The sequence below is a fragment of the Oreochromis niloticus genome, linkage group LG13 (genome assembly GCF_001858045.2).
Source record: "Oreochromis niloticus isolate F11D_XX linkage group LG13, O_niloticus_UMD_NMBU, whole genome shotgun sequence".
NCBI classification, from domain to species: Eukaryota; Metazoa; Chordata; class Actinopteri; order Cichliformes; family Cichlidae; genus Oreochromis; species Oreochromis niloticus.
The window spans coordinates 14,405,818-14,423,775 of record NC_031978.2 but is presented as its reverse complement, the minus strand read 5'-3'; the positions used below and the strand labels follow the sequence as shown (position 1 = coordinate 14,423,775).

General features: G+C 39.2%; 2 protein-coding genes across 2 annotated transcripts; one reads left to right on the top strand and one right to left on the bottom strand.

Moving 5' to 3' along the window:
* The first annotated feature begins 4,126 nt into the window (after positions 1–4,126).
* On the top strand, positions 4,127–11,907 carry LOC100696943 (max-interacting protein 1). The gene is made up of 6 exons (XM_003438273.5): positions 4,127–4,544; positions 5,561–5,663; positions 5,762–5,791; positions 7,039–7,153; positions 9,749–9,920; positions 10,010–11,907. Exons 1-6 carry the CDS (start codon positions 4,316–4,318, stop codon positions 10,171–10,173), a joined length of 813 nt encoding a protein of 270 aa, XP_003438321.2. The 5' UTR covers positions 4,127–4,315; the 3' UTR covers positions 10,174–11,907.
* Positions 11,908–12,548: 641 nt separating this feature from the next.
* smndc1 (survival motor neuron domain containing 1) lies at positions 12,549–17,354 on the bottom strand. Its single transcript, XM_003438274.5, has 6 exons — positions 17,196–17,354; positions 16,722–16,841; positions 15,683–15,825; positions 15,049–15,210; positions 13,026–13,179; positions 12,549–12,850 (listed from the first exon to the last, which is right to left on the bottom strand). Exons 2-6 carry the CDS (start codon positions 16,839–16,841, stop codon positions 12,713–12,715), a joined length of 717 nt encoding a protein of 238 aa, XP_003438322.1. The 5' UTR covers positions 17,196–17,354; the 3' UTR covers positions 12,549–12,712.
* Positions 17,355–17,958: the final 604 nt, after the last annotated feature.

The following is a 17,958-nucleotide window of genomic DNA, read 5'->3' as shown; positions in this document are numbered from 1 at the left end:
TGTAATTGTTTCCTGCATGACTTTAGTCTCTGAAATTGCTGAGGAATTTAGCCTACTCTTCTTTGAGAGGTCTGCAGCCATTCTGTGGTAGATTTGCTGCAGTGGGATCATTGTCCTGTTGCACGACTCTGAGTTTTAGCAGTTGAACAGATGGCCTCACATTTGACTCTAGAATATTTAGGTATACAAAGGAGTCCATGGCTGACACAATGACCCTAAGGTGCCCAGATCATCTAACTTCAAAACAAGCCCCGATCATCACCCCTCCACCACCTTGCTGTTTTGGTTCTCTCCAAGTGTGGAGCTGCGCAATAGCCGCATAACTCCACCTTGTTGTTGTGTATCCAAAAGCCATTGTTCCAGACATCTTATGAGTTGCTGACATGCAACTTTGCTGTTATGGTCTTTTTTTTTTTTTAAGGGAGAGGCTTTCTCCTGGGAACTCCATAGCCTTTCATACAAACCACACTTTCATTTGTTTTCTTTTTGTACTTTCATGATCTTTAACATTTAACATGCTAACTGAAGCCTGCAGTGTAACTGAGTCCGAAATACACCTCTTGGGTTTTTGTTTGTTTGTTTCATTTTCTTAAATTGTCTTGAAATCATCTTATAACCCATCAGAGATTGTTCAGCGGCAACAATTGCTTCTCTAAAATCGTTAGCAACACAACCGAATGCTCCAGACCGTCAAACTGCCAAAAACGACTGTTTTTAATGGAGGTGTTGATACTTACTAATTAGCAGCACCTGGCTCCTACTTTTAATTTCTATGGAAGAAGTAGGGGTGTGTTTAGTTTTTCATCAGTGCTAAATTTATAATATGTAATGTGTTGTTGTTCATGTGAGACTGTATTGATCACATTATAAGATCTGCTAAAAGCCAAGATATTTTCATGTCCTGAAACCTAAAACATCTAATTTAAAAGAGGGTGTACTTTCTTAATATGATTACTGCAGTTTATACTGTTAGCCAATTCTTCAAAAGTTAATCCATGTCTTTATGCAACTGTTATCTATACTGTTGGCTAACAATTTTTAACTGTTTATCAATACTCTTATTTAAACTGTGAATCTATAGCATTTAGCTAGCACTATAGAGTTTTGTTTTTATTATTTTCTTTAGACACATATGATTTTATGTATTTATATTTTTGTTTATTAACTGCTGTAATAAAAGTATTTTCTAAATTTTGGATAAAGTATTTCTTTCTTTTTAACTTTACTTTCACAGTTTCAACAGTTTATCCATGCTAATATTTTGCTATATATTAACTGGTTAGCCAAACCATTTTAAATGCCTAGTTTACTTTTGGGAAACAATGTCAGGAACTTATTTAGACTAGTGAACAATCTTAGCTGGTTATCCATAGTTTTAGCTAGCCATTTCATTTTTAAAAAATTTATTATTATTACTTATTTGTTTTTATGATTTCAGCCTTACTTTTAACTGTTTCCTGGTTGCTTTTGTTTAATTATGACCTTGATGCACAAACTTGTCCAGATCTACTTAATTCTATGATTAAATTGTAATTTTATGTTGTGTTTTAGTTAGTTGATCGCCTCTTCACAAACCTACTGGCTACTGCAGAAGTATGCACAAATACCCTGTGGAGTACTTACATGGGAATCAGTTAAACATGAGGAGAATTTTGATGTTGTTGGACAGTGATGCATCACAAAACTTGAGCCATTTTCACCAGATGGAGTAACACCTCTTATATTAAATACATCTTGGGAACTATTTACACAGCCTCTGCATCTAATTTCAAAAAAGAAAAAGCGAGCTCCCCTAAAACAATATATTCTATTCAGACATAATTGTGTGAAGCTGTATAATCAGCATTCAGCCATGATATGAATGGGCGTTGTCATAGTAATCCACTGAGAGGGGGGAGATGCAGAGACAAAGAGAGGATTTGGTGTCTCCAACAGGTGTTCATGTTGGGGGGGAGTGACCGGATCTGAACCTCCACCAAACCCCAAACCACACACACATCTCACCACCAACAACAATAAAAAGAGATCATTAAGAAAACATAAACATGATTTTAAGTTTAACGTAAAAACAAAGACTGACGGTTATTAAGAATAAATAAGGAAAAAAAAGCTCGCCGCTGACCTCATCGACATCCTGACAGTGCTAAGGAGAGGACGGAGCAGGTGACACACGTCTGGTCTGTTTTATTGTCCTGCTGTGACCTCGGGGCAAAGTGCAGCTATTGTTTTGAAACAACAGGAGACTGCTGTGGTACAATGGATAGTCTGAAAACATCATCTTAACAGGGTAACATCAAATAGAGTCCCCCGCATTTAAAAAAATAAATATATTTGCCGTTTTGACAACACCCAGAATGGATTATTCTCCCTTATGTGTGATTTCTGGCATATTCTTTTTATAAAGGCAAGCCTATACACACTCCAGCACTGTGTGACTTTGCCTCCTCTGTGACAACTGAGCCACTGGTGTAATCCTCAGGCTTTTCAGATTACTCCAGTTGGGGTCACATTCTACACCAACCTACAGCGGGTCAGCTTTCCACAGTCGCTATCAGTGTGCAGCACGCAGAATCAGTCTGCACACAAGCCTCACAGCACAGATGAGTCTTTTCCTGGTAAAATGCTGTCAGTTTCCATCCCCCACTGAACTCTCTGTCCATGTCTTACTCTATTCGTGTGTCCTTTTGAGCATGTGCGTAGCAGTAGATGATGTCTGAGTGCACACTGGCGTTGTTGTTTTATATGCTAAACATGCTCCAGTAACAAACGCCTTATTGCATATTAGGAGAGAAATATGCAGTGCCTATAAGTCAAAACAGACCTGTATTTGTAAGAATATGTGTCCCTGAAGTGTGCGTCACTGTTTCAGTGTCTATGTGAGAGGCCTCGCCAGGCTTATTAAAGCCTCTATGGGATGGTGTACTCTCTCACAGGCGTCCGTTACAGGCCAGACCACATCTGCAGCGGGCCAGCCATCTGCACCCATTGTCTCAGAGGCACAACACAGCCCTGCACGCATGGCTGGCCTTGTAAAGGCAGTCCCTTTCCCCCCTCTGTTCTCTTCCATTCCTCCCAGTGTGGGGCAAAATGACTTCTTAATCTCTCAAAAGGAACAACAGAAGTGGAGCATCAAGCTCGAAAAAGATTCAATTTCAAGGTTAATTTTTGCAAATGGCAGATAACTTTAAAGTTTAGTAAAGTAAGGTCATTTCTGCACTTGTGGGAAATGCACCTAAAGGATTGGCTGTGCCTGTTCCTAAAAATCCTTTCATTTGTTTCTAACTTTCCTTTTAATATCGATGTGAGTTTAGACTCCTTTGGAACCAGGAAAAGACACCCAGAGGGGCTGAGGGGGGGCAAACAATGAGATTATTAAATGCAAATAATGGCAAACAAACTGCACCTGAACTAATATGAGTTCATTTGATTTACGCCAAGAATCCCCCTCCCCACCCGCACTCCCCTCACAAAACTCAATTTTCGAATCCAGCGGGAAGTAAACGAATCACCTAAAATTATCACATCAAACACCTGAGTTCTGCATGTTGTACTGCATTCAATCGGCTTTCAAATCTCGCACCGGTATCTGGTTTTTGTGAGGATGGGATGACAACGCGGTTCAACATGAAAGCGACACAAGTAGCTCTCTAAACTGCTATCCCAGTGTACAAATGTGTAAAGATGTTAATTACAGAGCACATTTAAAAGCATGTGGGAATAGTGTGCGGTTCCAGCATTGAAGCAGGACCATGTGGGGCCCTTTAACAACACAAAAGCCCCAAGTGATTACATATTTATAACCAAGACCAACCCTGGCAGTTGTCCCCGGTATCCAGGTTGAACTATTGATCAGATCTGCCGTTTGATCTTAATGCTTTTTCACTTTTAAACTCTGTTCACATACATATTTAGAGATAACTGAATGCACATGGAAAGCGGAGCATTTGTCTTAATTATCCAGTTTATGCCAGCTAAAATAATGCAGCTTTATTACAAATGAAAGCAGCCATTATTGCAGAATGTCACTGGACACAAGTGTGCTATTTGTTACTCTCTTGCAGTATTGATAATGAGGATTTATTATGGCACGGTTGACAATGAATGCAATGTGCATGCGTTAGTGGGAGGGATTATCCACCAAGTAGGGCAAGTGGCTGAGGCTAAGGACTGCAATTCCATCCAGCCTAGTTCATTTCAGTCATCCGCTCAGCGCACAGACGGAACAAGGAGAGCAATTTCAGCGCTGCGTATTTGTCAAAGCCCCCCCAAAAGCCTAAAGTTAAAAAAAAAAGAAACAAAGAAAGAACAGAAAAAAATGGTAAAGTACATGAGACATCACAGCGAGCTGAAACCCGAAGAGGTCCTGTCGGAGTCTGATGCGTCCATGGACCAGCAGGATTTCGGAGAGATGTCCGACTATTCTTTCAGCGACGTTATATACTCCAAATGTTCCGCAATGGACCAAATCGGCACTTTTATGAAGAACGTGCAAGTGCTGCTCGATGCAGCCAATTACATTGAAAACATTGAGAAGAACAACGGAAGTAAGTAAACACGGGCTGCAGGGGATATTAACACGTAATGCGCCGAGCAGACAACAATAGAGGCGAAGGCGACAAAAGACGCGCAGCCCGACAGCAGCCCGTCATGTTTTACCTGCTACTGGGAAACCGTGCGGTCTCAATCGGCCTCACACTTATCCTGCGTAATATGATCAATCGAAGAACTCCAGAAATCACCGAAATTTGGAAGTCGGGAAACAATCGCATAGCGGAGACAGCCTCGCAACAATAGCCTTGCAGCAATCCGCTCCCATTAAAACCGGTGTTTTTGCAGACCGTGGGAGACGCAGACCGGCTCATAACGCACGGTTCAGTGTATTCATTATATTAACTAGCACAGCCATGCATGTGTGCGCATTTACGTTCATACATGTGGACGTTTATGACACGAGACATCCAGTTTATGCTTCTTTTTTGTATCAGTCTCTCACAGCTAATTTTAAGATTGCGCTCCTAAAATATCACATCCACTCGGAAATCTCGCATTTACGCCCTCTCTGACCTAAGACTGCAATGTGGGGTTTTTAATTTCCACTGAAAATTCCTAATTCGAACTCCAACTGCGGGTTTGCTCGGCCAGCATCTGCTTCCTTGTATGTGTTGTTCACATGGTTTCCACATGGAACAAATTGCAAAGTTCTCATTGGTCAGGATCCATGTTCCCAACGCGAGTGTCACTGCAGGTGACCAATCGCGTGCAGGATTGCGTCTGACGAGGTTTCTGGGAATAGTAGTTCTTGTGTGATTTGTTAAATTCTTCTTGCTTGAGGGCTGTTTCCAAGCGTTTGCTCTTCAGTCTGGACTGTTATTCATAAGTTTAAATGGTCTTACTCTAAATTAAACTATATGCGTATATATGCATGGACATTTTTTAAGGTGTGCTTGTGCATTGCACTGAATTTTAGTCATTCCAAGGATGTGTTGCCATTGCCCAAATCCAACCATCTTCTTCCTTGTAGCAAATTTAATCCTCTTTATCTTTTTTCTTCTATCACCAGAATGTGAGCACGGGTATGCTTCAACATACCCTGCAACCCAGATTTCACTTCAACAGAAACAACGCAAATTGAAGAACAGGAAACTGGACAATATTCACAATAGGTAGGTTAAAGTCTTGAAATATATTTATATGCATATGCTGTATTTTGCATATTTAAGCCATGTGACCGTTCTGGTTATATATTTATCATTTTCAACAGGTCGGCACACAATGAACTGGAAAAGAACAGGTGAGTGAAAAATCACAGAGGAGGTCACTTATATGCATGTTTAGGATATAAACACATAATGCAGCCAGGTGAAGACTGCACTAAAAAGGATAAAATAAAGACAATGAAATGTTCGTTGTTACCTATGCATAACAAGTTGACTGTGCAGATGAAGGACAGAAAAGAACGACAACACGCCCATAGTCTTTAATCGCCTGTGGCAGTTTATCTCAACAGTCGGTTGTTTCGAAATGGAGCTTCAAACTCATAAAATAAAAGCTTTCTGCGTCCTTGTTTGCATATCTAAGTCATATGCTAAACACGTTGGCCATGCATTTTCAACATGACTCGTACCAGAGTTCTATAAATCAGCATAGTATCATCATGGGATTATAAAAAAAGGCCTTTTTTTTATCAATAACTCTGATATTTCATGAGTTGTGTGTGATAGGAGAGTGCGTTTTGCGAGGCAAATAAAAGGGAGGTGTAAGCAGCACTGTTCCTAGAGGACATGCAGACATTTCCCCAGTCAGCAAATGGGAACCGTCTGTTTCCAGACAACAGGGCTCCTTCGTGAGAGATTCTCAGCTGCAGGTCTAACTGCAGCTTGCTTCTGTAGCTCCAGGATGAGGCAGCCTCTGCTCTGAAACAAATGTCAGGACACATTTATCCTAAAATTAAATGGCCAGCCATGTGTGACATATTCTTACTTTAAATGATAAATGAAAAGAGGAAGGGAGCATCTTCAAGAAGGCAAAAAGGACTGTTTTCTATTACAAAATGGTGGCCAATGCAGAAGAAAAGAGATGACATCATGACTTGACCTACATTTTACACCATTTTTTTGAAAGGATAGTGAGTGTCCTTTGCCAGTTTCTGCATTCATTCAGACCACAGGCTCAGAGGCTTTGGTGGATCAGAAATAGAATATCAGGCTGACCTCGGCAGTTTTTAAATCTGGGACCAGACAGATCCATATTTAATTGTAAGGGAGTCAGATGGCATAGCTTATGAGCAAAAGGGATAAACAGATAAAGTGCCAGGATCCATTAACACTTACATCACTCATCATCCTGAATAGAATTGATGAGGATCAATCAAGTAGTTTTTGCTTTTTCTAATAAGATACAAATCAAATTGGATGAGGAGGTAATAATCTGACCGGATGAGGATCAGTGCAAATGAATACATTACTGTGCAAATTCATCAGTCAGTTTTCTGTTCATGTATTATGTTGAATAATGCAGATTGCTCTATGTCATTTACAGGCGAGCACATCTTCGTCTGTGCTTGGAGAGGTTGAAGTCCCTCATTCCTCTGGGACCAGACTGCAGTCGGCATACCACTCTGGGACTGCTCAACAAGGCCAAAGCACATATCAAGGTGTGGTAGTCTAAGGGAGGAGTATGGTGCTGTAATGGGACTAAGAGCTGATTTCCTCTCAAAAGTAGTAATGCAACCATACTGACATTGTGCTTTTTCTGCCTGACTCCCCACGTGTTAATAGTTTGGTTGATATCGGTTTGGGAAAGCAGCAGCAACAACATAACCGTTTAGTCAACATGCCGAAAAAGGCCTTATTCACAGCAGGGGCTTTGACTTGTCGTAGCACGAAGAACACAGGTGATACTAATAACATAATGTGTCCCAGCAAGCCATAGCGGTGTGACGGCGAGCCAGCATGAACTGGCCTGAAATCAAACAGAACTGTCTGCTGTGTTTCTGCAAAGTGGTGAGATTCAAAGGCCTGGATACAGGCAAAGCGTGACTAAGAGCAGGACCCTGAAACCAAAGCAACTAAATTCAGTCACGGGTAATTATCAGTAAAAAAATAATAATAATAAAATAAAAAGAAAAGGCCTGTTGCTGTCAACAGCAGTGCCGGCATTCTGTTTACAGCAAATTGCTTTGTATATTGACTCAAACGGGGGAGAGAGCTGTGTTATTTGCAGCAGCCGCTGCAGGATAAAAAGGTTTGATTTTAATTGTAACCGACTCAGTTCAAACACTAGGAAAGGAGAAGATACGACTAGATAAACACATTTATCATAAACTGGCAATAAAGCAACGCTAAATGCTTGCACGCTGATGGTTTACATGTAAAGTAGGGATTTTCCGAGCAGAGTTACTTTTCCCAGAACCCCAAGATGATTGGACCTTAAGGCAGCTGCTGTGTGGTTGTTTGAGTTTTTCTGCCCCTTTGAAAAAATCTCTCCAGGGATGTTTGCAGGGCTCACCTTTGCAAGGTTTTGAGCCTTGGTAAGTCTTTGATTAGAACTTGTGTCTTTAATACTGCAGGATAACGTCAGAATGGGACACTTAACCCTGGACTTAGGAGCACCGCAGCTATCCTGCTATTAAAACTGGTTGACTGACTGAACTAAAAGAGACTTAAAGATTTCAAACATTCAATGCAATGGCTCCCCTGAGTGCAGCAAGCAAACTCAGATCAAACTTTGGTGGAAAAATTAGTGCTGTTTTTTTTGCCCCGTCTGTACAGTTTCCAGCTGTGAGCAACAGCTAAAGAATGACTAAGGGCTACAATATGAAAGCAATCCTGGCTTGGCAACAGGCTCTGAGAGTTTATCACAGTCGGGGTTAGTGAGTAAAGTACCTAAGATGTCAGCTGTTGACTTTGGACTTGCCTGTTTCACATCCAGGAAATGAGGCTTTTGAATGCTGCTGCGGTGTATTTTTGGAACCAGGGGTTGTGCAGTACAATAAAAGGTGGAGCAGGTGCAGCCAATAATAAGCTCTGTTGAGCTGCAGGGAGAAAGGCTAGTACTACTGTCACTTATGTGGAGGCTCCATTATACCAAATTCCATTTAGGTGAACTGGAAGTTCACCTCAATTATATTAACACACAAGTCTATTTAAACGTTATTCAGAACTGGCAGGTCAAAAGTCTTACCCTTCATAATATAATACCACAAATACATTTTTGTCATATTTATCTAAAATGAAGCAGGTGTCTCAGCCAAAAAATCTTTATTTATATTTCAAGCTAATATGTCCCTAATGCTTATTATCTTAATAATATAATAGGGGACATTACATGAAATGTAATACACAGCTTTTGCCAATATGAAAAGCAGTCCTTTTTCAATTAATTACTTTCCCCCCAAATCACTGTTCATTTTACACATTCTGCCACTTGGAACTTTAATTGTGCAGCTGTGGAGAAATTACATTAGTTTCAATGTACGCATAAGCAGTAAATCTTGTCCAACTGGTGGTTTGTGTGCAAACTATCTGGACTGTGCTGCTACAGTTCCATGCATGATCTTTGATTCATGGGACAACTGGGCGTAATGACCGGATTTATGTGATCTTATATCCGTATGATTACAGAGGTTCATAATGCAATTCCAGGATTTTGGTTATTTCTTAGTAACCAGTAAACAGCTTGAAGTACACACATCCAACAAAACCTACTGGAAATCATAACTGGACCTAAACTGGACTGGAGTCCAAGTTGGCGAAGGTTAAATGCATAAATTAAAACTAAGAGGGCCAAAAGCAAAACGCTCTTGTCCAAAGCAGGACGGGGTGACCTTTACATTCATTTGTATAGCGAAGCTCATAAAACGAATTCTCTTCCTTCTCCATCCAGCCATATTTCACTTTTATCCACCACACACAGACACCATCTATTCCCTTAGATCCCATCCAGCAACTTGCTGTCACTGTGCTAAATAATTTATTGGAAAGCGCAGGGGGTTATTGCATTTTACAGCAGCCATATATATGTACATATTACCACATTATCAACTCGCTGCATACATGAGAATTCTGCCATGCTTTCCATATTATGTTAAACATGAGGAACATTTACAGAGGTGTAGCGATAACGATATCTTTGAAAATGCTTTTTGTAAACACCAACTGGGATGGTTAAGAACCTCACAGATTGCCTGACATCGTTGTTAGGTTTCTGCGTAATGCAGTGCCTAATTCTTACTCGTGCCACTTTTTAGAAACTTGAAGAGATAGACCGGAGGAGTCAGCACCAGCTGGAGACCTTAGAGAGGGAGCAAAGGCACCTGCAGAGGCAGCTAGCTCTGCTGCAGACCCATGGAGAGTGGGAGCGCGTTCGTACGGACAGCCTGGGTTCCCGCATGGACTCTGATCGATCAGAGTCTGATAGAGGTTAGTACCTGCACTAAAGGCTTCATTTCATTTCAAATACATAGATTGATTTGTATTCATTGGCTTTTTTTCTGTGTGTGTTTGAGCAGAGGAAATTGAAGTTGATGTGGAAAGCACTGAGTTCTCCCATGGAGAAATGGACAGTGTAAGCACCAGTGGTGCAAGCGACCTGGATGACCATAGCAGCCGGCAGAGCTCCGCCAGTGACGAGGGCTACTCCACTTGCAGCCTGAAACTGGCCTTTTCTGCTTAAAGCACCAGCCTATACTTTCATTAAGCTGCAGTCTTTTATGGCTTTTACCTGTCAAAGTACCAGCCTACAGCTCCAGTCTCCCTTACCGTTTAGCTAATGTGTCATCAGAAGAACCAGCCCCTATCCTATCTTTACCTGACAAATGAAACATCTCCACCCAAGAACCAGCCTTAAGTTCAGCTCAAGTCTGAAAGTCTAAAGCAGTCTCCTTCCAAAAGCCAAGCGGCTCCAATTTACACAGCCACAAATCTCCAGCAATATACGGTTTCCTTACTTTAAAAGATGACTTAACCAATCACCCGAATGTCCCTTTACCCATTACCAGCTTGAAGCCGCCATACCTGCACTTGACAGTGATCCTTGAGAGGACCCATGAATGCACCTGTGTCAAACACTAAAGGCTAAACTGTACCTTTAGTGAAGTTGATCCTCAGAAACCAGCAAAACAGACAAAAAAATCCCAAATACCAGCTAGAAACTCACCATTGGGAACGTTCGCTCCATTGCCTTGTAAGAAAAAAAAAAACATGGCCCTTTTTCTTTGGATAATATATCCAGATAGCACTTCTTGTAAATGTACAAGTCAGAGGAAAGGGCTAAAATGTCTGCATTCCAAAATGTTTATCACACTTCTTTAACCTCTGCTTTAGGACCCACAAACATCATTGATCCATGTGGCGTCCTACTTCTTAAGTGACATACAGTCAGATACAGACAGGTGGTGCAGTCCACCCTTGTTATTCTAATTTATTTTGCATATAATATTTATTTTTGGTATATTTAATTGTACTGTAGCTAGGTCTTGGTCATGCTTGAATGGGAAAAAAAACCTTGCTGTTAAATTCTTTCATTATTTTCTGTTTCTAAATGTTTACCAAACTTACATGATGTAAAATCCCCACTGAAACAGTGCTAGGAGTTTAATGCATTACTCGAAATGCTTTCACACTGTGCGTGAATTAAATTTTTTTAGACAGTAATAAGCTATCCCGCACTTGTCCAAGCACAAAGCTCAAGCAATAATGCCTCTAGTTTTAATATATCTTCAGTGTTGGCTGGGTTTAGCACATTATTCTGTCCGTCCAACTCCAAATTATAGTTTTCCACTTGCTCCAGCGGTAGTACCAGCTATTCATAATCAACAGTGAAATGATTGTAATGGACTCGAAACGCTATGGTGCATGTGTATTTGAATGTAGCCTTTCTAATCATGTTGTAATGTGCTTTTGATTGAGTCTTAAAACCATGTTTGTAGCATGAACCACATAAACACCACAGATTTTGGTTTGTACTTCATTGTTTAACTTTTTTGTTTGTATCGTAGCAGAAAAAGCTAAAATCCTTGAAATCTGGAGACTTGATAATTTGATGTGTATTTGACGCAAAGAATTGCACTGCTGAGCTATTCGAATCCATGAAACCAAATGAGACCATTTATCTGCATTCTTCTGATCCAGTTTCTAAGTAGATCACCACCAAATTGTGTCTTAAAGTGGGTATATGACTCTTGCACCTGTAACCCCCAACGTGTTTGGGAAACTATAAAATGCACTATGAAAATGACTTTTGTTAAGGAAGTACGTTGAAGCACACCCCCAGAATGTTTTTCTTGTGCTTAATCAGCCATCCAAGGTGACTTTTTTGCAAAACATGTGCTGCTGGTCCCCTGCTTTGTTACAGTTCCTGATAACTACCCTTGAAATCTTAATAAACCTCTACACAGAAAAACCCCAATGCGGTCTCTTTTAATCCCCACTTTTAACGTTCAATGAAGTTAGATGAGTTCTATTAGAACAGAGCAAGTTTCACATTTAAGTGCAAGTTGACCAATGTTGAGCATCTAACATAAAAAAAAAAAAAAAATCATGTTACTCAAATGAGAAAATCGGTTGTATTCACAGCTGCAACCTGATGTTGACGACATCGCTTTACCACCACCTACAGGACCTGACGGGGCCACAACTAAAATACACTGCTGAGATGGTGAAATGATGTAAAGGATCAAATCTTTAAAAACTGAAAACAATGTTTATTTCACTGTTATATGTACATGAGGGAAAACTTAAATTCAGCCAACTCAAAATCAACACCATTCTTCTTCTTCAGACTTTCCTAGAACACGTTAATGTTTAAAATCCAGCCTCAAATGCAAACACCACATCTACAGGCGCATGTTTATAAATAAAACAGATGGTATTTGGCCTCAGTGGAGAAACGGCAAACTCTATGGCTTTTCTAAAACACTATTTCCTTTTCTTACATAATAGATGACCTTGCTCCAATGGAGGGCAAGTCCCTCATATGGATTTAATTTGTTGTGGCTAATAATAATAATAATAATAATAATAATAATAATAATAATAATATTGTATATATATATATATATATATGAAACTACAACAATATTTCAAAACATTGGTGTGCAAGCACTTACTTTCAAAGCTTACTTTACTCGAGAAACTTAAATCATGTATAAACACAATGGAAAGCACTGATACAGCTAGTATACAGTGGACTATTATGTACAGGTCATATCAGGTCATTGTGGCATTAGATGTCTGACATTGTATTTGGACGTGTCATGGTACTGGGTCATAGGCTTGTCTGCAATACCACACGTTCCCACTCCCACCTTTCCGTTGACGCTTTCGGGAGATGCAAATATGCTCCTCTTCACCTAGAATAAACAAAACCACATGGAAATCAACATTAGTAGCTGTTACAACAATGTAGTACTGGAAAATTTCTATTAATTATGCATTACAAAGAACTTAACGGTAACCTATGGACACATGTCACTAGTTTCAAGCCGATATCTTGGTTTTCTAACACTAGTCTTAAAAATAACTTACCTGGCCTTTCTTGTTCTTTGAGTAGGCTTTATTGTTGAACTGCTGCCACTTTGACTTTTGTTCCTCTCGTTCTTGCTCCAGCTCCTTCATCCTCTGTACCTTCTTCTGAGCTTTTTTCTTTTTATACTCCCTCTGCTCTGCTATCTGCTCTTTCCTAGTGAGAGAGAGAGAGAGGGGGAGAGAGAGAGAGAGAGAGAGAGGGAGAGAGTCAACACAGATTCTCCCCCGATTCTGATTTTCTTTCTAAGAATTGTAACTGACAGCATTTACACAGAAAAAAATAAATTTTTCTTCAACAAAAAACATTATTTTCATAATAAAGAGCTTATTAAATGGGGGGAATTTTCCTTAAACTGCTGTAAGTTAAAGGATGTTCTCTCACTTTATTGAAAATGAAGTGCTCTGCTGCTGGAAAGCGGTACAAAAAAAAAAATGAACTGGAAGTGTTGCTGTACACCCAACCGAATCTGACAGATTTTACCTTACCAACCAAAAGCAGGTGCAGCAGATCTATTCAGCAAAAGACTTTCAGGTACTTGCATCATTTTCCAATGTGCCTATAAATTAGCCTGGAGCAGGACACTGTCCCTTTTCTTGTTTATATTCATCTCCACAATTTTCCTTTTAACAGCTTAAATCCCTTACTCTTGCTGAGGCTGCTGCCTTGTGGCTGGCTTTGAGTCCTTGATACTTTGAGCTACTTTCCCTCTGTTAACTTCTTTAGAGTGTCCACATTTAGCTGTCTGATTAGGTTTGTTGTTACAAAGGTTTTCACAGTGGTCTTTGGCAAACTTACTTCCATGCTTTGTTAGCATATGGCTGTGACTGCAGAAGTGACTATTTGTCTGCGCTGCTGTGCGCAAGTTGTGTATGATTGAAGCAGACCAGTTCTTAATCAGCCATATGACCAATTAATGACGACTCCGGAACAAGAATAGTGGAAATTTGCCAGTTCCGGTCCCTTGAATTTTAGCCCTTGTTTACAGAAACAATCTTATTTTTCTACTTTCTTCTTTAGTAGTAGAGATTGATGTGTTTCTACTAATAAAGCTAATTGTTACAGGTATATGCACAGTTTTAAACTGATGATTAACAAAAGAAAAGAAACTTTTTTCATAGATAATGGTAGAATTTCCTATTGTTTTCTTAATGATCATTTCTCCAAAATCAGACAAAAACATCCCCTCCAAAAAACTGTTTCTTTGAGTGTCTCTGAGACGATCATCGCTTATGCAGCAACACATGCAACTGGACCAAAAAAAAGGGGGGAGGGGGCAAAACAGAGTGTGTTTAAGGCATCTTCTACTTGTCGGATCGTAAGCACAAGTGTCAATGGAGGGGCTTTTGGAGATCCGCTTGCCTGTAATTCTGTAGTTCTGTTCTAAGCCTGCTGTTTGCCCACCTGAAGGGTGTGTAGATGGCACAGTGTAGTGCAATCTTTACATGGTTATCTTCAGGGAGCCTCGAGCTCACAGTTTTATGACTGAATTTATGTCACATACACACCCAAGCACACCTGTTGAAACTATAACATACCTTTTATAGTCCTGGGTCAATGCACTCTTTCCCCTTGTGCCACCATCATGCACGTCATCATTATTATTATCATTATTATCATCATCATTATCATCATCATTATTATTATTATTATTATTATTGTTATTATTATTATCATCATCATCATCATTATCATTATTATTATCATCATCATCATCATCATCATCATCATCAATAATTAATTTTATTTGAAAAGGAAACATGTACAATATTAACAAAAATGTTGCCTTTCCAGGCGAGTCCCAGTTCAATTGCTTTTTTGAGTTATGTAGCACCAATTCTTCAAAGTTCTCCAGTTTTTCAGGAGAACTCTTGTGTTGTTAGTTCTAAAGCTTTAAAATCATTTAATTGTGTCTCAATTGTCCGTATGGTTGATTACAGCTGTTCCCTTTCCTGTCCTTGAATTAGGTTCAGTTTTATATGCACAGAGATTCATTGAGTGAGTTAGAGAAGAGTTTGCTCATACCTCGACTTTGGCTTTACACTCCCATCCTCCTCCAAAAGCTTTCCTTCCTCTACTGCCTTGAGGTTCTGTAGAGGAATCACTTCAGCATTCCCATATCCAGTGAAGGTAACGGCTGCAGTGCCGTTGTCTCGGTCTATCTCCTCAATCTCAGCTTCATAAATCCTGCAAAAAAATCCCGTCTGTAAGCAGGTGAGTATGAGCCAAATACTCCAGCTCTACTTTATAAGTAAAGCCTAAAACTAATATATAATCTGTCTGTTAAATACAACTACACATCTTACAACATTTTCTATAATAACAATTTTCACAATATATACTTATTAAAAAAAAAACTGTACACTTGTTTCCTTAAACATGGCTAAATGTGTGGATTTAAAATTAAAATTGTTGCTTACAATATTGTTTTTACAATGCTGTCCCATATCAATATAAATAATCTCATTTCCTTGACTCAGTTAACAAGTACAGTTGGATATTTAGGTACTTGACATGTGCAACGAACATGCATCTACAAAAATAATAAAATAAATAATAAAATAGCTACTGCGAATCAGATATGGGTTTAAATTGCAGCGCTAAAAAAAGTATGCGAACACATATAATGTTTTCATTTAAAGAGGCTGCTGACACTCACTGTCCGTCCTGACTCCACATAGCCAGACACCTGTCTCCCACTTTCCAGCCATGCTTCACGGGAACTGTGTCTGAGCCACTTGTTTTGGCAACAGTCTCTGCCGGCTGTGAGGTCAGGAGGTCTTTTGTCAAATCAATGACTTCCTGCAAAATACACAATTAAAAAAGGAAATCAGATTTTCGTTTTCCATCAGAAAATATAGTTAACAATAACACTTAAAGTCGCTTCAGTTGTAACAATAAAAGCAGAGTGACAGAGAGATTTCAAGTGCAAAAGTATCATAATATAAATCACTGTGGCACGCTCCACAATTAAGGTTTACAAAATTCATCAGTTAAGGAAATCAAGCTCAACTGTAAAGACAGTCAGAACTTTAAAATATTAAAATAGGAATAACACAAAATATTGTCTTTTGAAACATTTCAGTTTCCTACAAGTTTGAATGCATGCCATTGCCTTCATGCAGAGGAAAATGGTTTGTTAAATGGGGTATTCTCCACATAGGATAAAACCTTATCATGAGATCATCAGTTTTTTTCCACATCACAACATCAGCATCAGTCCATAGACATTACGGAGCATCAAATTAATAATATGCTTCCAAGTCTGCATGTGTATGGCTTCTTTAATTACCAAAAATTACCATTTAAAAAAATGTAGCTAATTTGTTGAAAAAGATCTAACTTGATACATATGGCAAATTTCAAGAAGATATATATTTCACAAATATACAAATGTGACCAACTGTTGTGCCAAAAAGTTATTGCAAGTATTTAAACTGTTGTAAATGACTTGTTGAGCTATAATCTGTGAAACATCTCTCCTGAATGATAGCAAATAATTTTAAGTCAAAAACAACATTGTATAAAAAATATTTAATTTATAGGGTTTTTTTCCATTTATTCAGAACTTATAATTAAATTCGAAGAATTCACATTCCTTTAGATTTTCGGAGTGTTACTTTAAAACTAACAGCAACACATCACTTTACCTTGCTTTAAAAAGAAGCAGTTGTCTACTATGAGTAAATTAAACAAACCTGTAAGTCTTTTTGGAGTTTAAGAAGGTCTTCATTGTCTGGATCAGTAGAAAGAGCGACTTCAACTTGCTGCAGCTGGGCTTTGTAGTTGCTCAACTGTTTAACCAAGTCCTCCGACATCTGTGTTGACAAAACAGGGAAAATGGCTACTTGCGTTAGCACATATCCTATAATTCAGTGACAAACGGGATAAATTAGCGTGCTAGCCTGGATTAGGCACATGCCGAATGTACAAACTTCTAACGTAGGCTGTGTAAAACCCGTAATGAGTGAAAGCTGTGTCACAAAAAATACTACAGACCATGATTTACTTTTTGTCTCATATAGCATCCACGCTAACATGGCGCTAAACGGTTAGCAAGCAGGGTTCCCTTAGCCCTAAAATTGCGTAAATTTAACGTACGTCGGCTAATGCTGACTATAAGCGGCACACTGGTTGAGAGACAAAAATAACCGGTTACTGTGTAATCTTACCTCAATATCAATACTCTTTGCCGATAAATATAGTAAGCATACAACTCTAAACCCGATATCTTTGTTCAAAATGCCTGCTTAAAAAGAAAGAACAGTCCACTCTCTGTACTTCCGTCGCGGATAACCAGCCGGAAACACATTGAACACGCTCTCGCGATAACAGATGGGATCTGATGTCGCCAGCGCCCCTGTCGGTGGTAATAATAGTGTCTCTTTGCAAGTGAACCATACACTTATCCAATAGGATGAAGGTTATAGGAAATAAAAGCTTAAACATTTTGGAGACACCAAGGGTAAAACGATGAATCAAAAGGTTGTTTAATTCAAATATGAATCAGGTCCACAACAGAAAAACTGAAATTCCAACACCTCTCATACTGTGCATTTTGGCTATGTAGGGATGCAGTTTTCATAAAAAGTTTATATATGCTCATGATGGGCATGAATGTCACGATAATTTGTGGCTTTAAATGATATATTTGATCAGTCCTTTTTCCAGACTGGAATGATTCTGTTGATCCTAAAGACCTTTTAAAAAACAATAATTGGCTGCACAAGTTTGAATTTCTGTGAGAATTATCTTCTTTCTCTAAACCAAATGGGGTCAAGATTATACACCCAGATTCAAAAATAAAAGCAAACTCGTTTAAATCCTTTAATAAGTGGTGCTCAAGGTTCTACAATATATTTTAGCTTGACAAGGCCAAGCCCTATTTACCTTTAATTAGTGATCATGACTGGCTAAGACTTGGTAGTTTCTGTT

Bases quoted from the DNA above. Each gene is read 5' to 3' on its own strand.
- LOC100696943 (XM_003438273.5), top strand. From the start codon at position 4,316: ATGGTAAAGTACATGAGACATCACAGCGAGCTGAAACCCGAAGAGGTC. The intron at 7,154-9,748 runs GTGTGGTAGTCT...GCCACTTTTTAG, and splicing joins AGGCCAAAGCACATATCAAG to AAACTTGAAGAGATAGACCG. The intron at 9,921-10,009 runs GTTAGTACCTGC...GTGTTTGAGCAG, and splicing joins TCGATCAGAGTCTGATAGAG to AGGAAATTGAAGTTGATGTG.
- smndc1 (XM_003438274.5), bottom strand. From the start codon at position 16,841: ATGTCGGAGGACTTGGTTAAACAGTTGAGCAACTACAAAGCCCAGCTG. The intron at 15,826-16,721 runs GTTTGTTTAATT...TGTATTTTGCAG, and splicing joins AACTCCAAAAAGACTTACAG to GAAGTCATTGATTTGACAAA. The intron at 13,180-15,048 runs GTATGAGCAAAC...CTCTCTCACTAG, and splicing joins AGTGTAAAGCCAAAGTCGAG to GAAAGAGCAGATAGCAGAGC.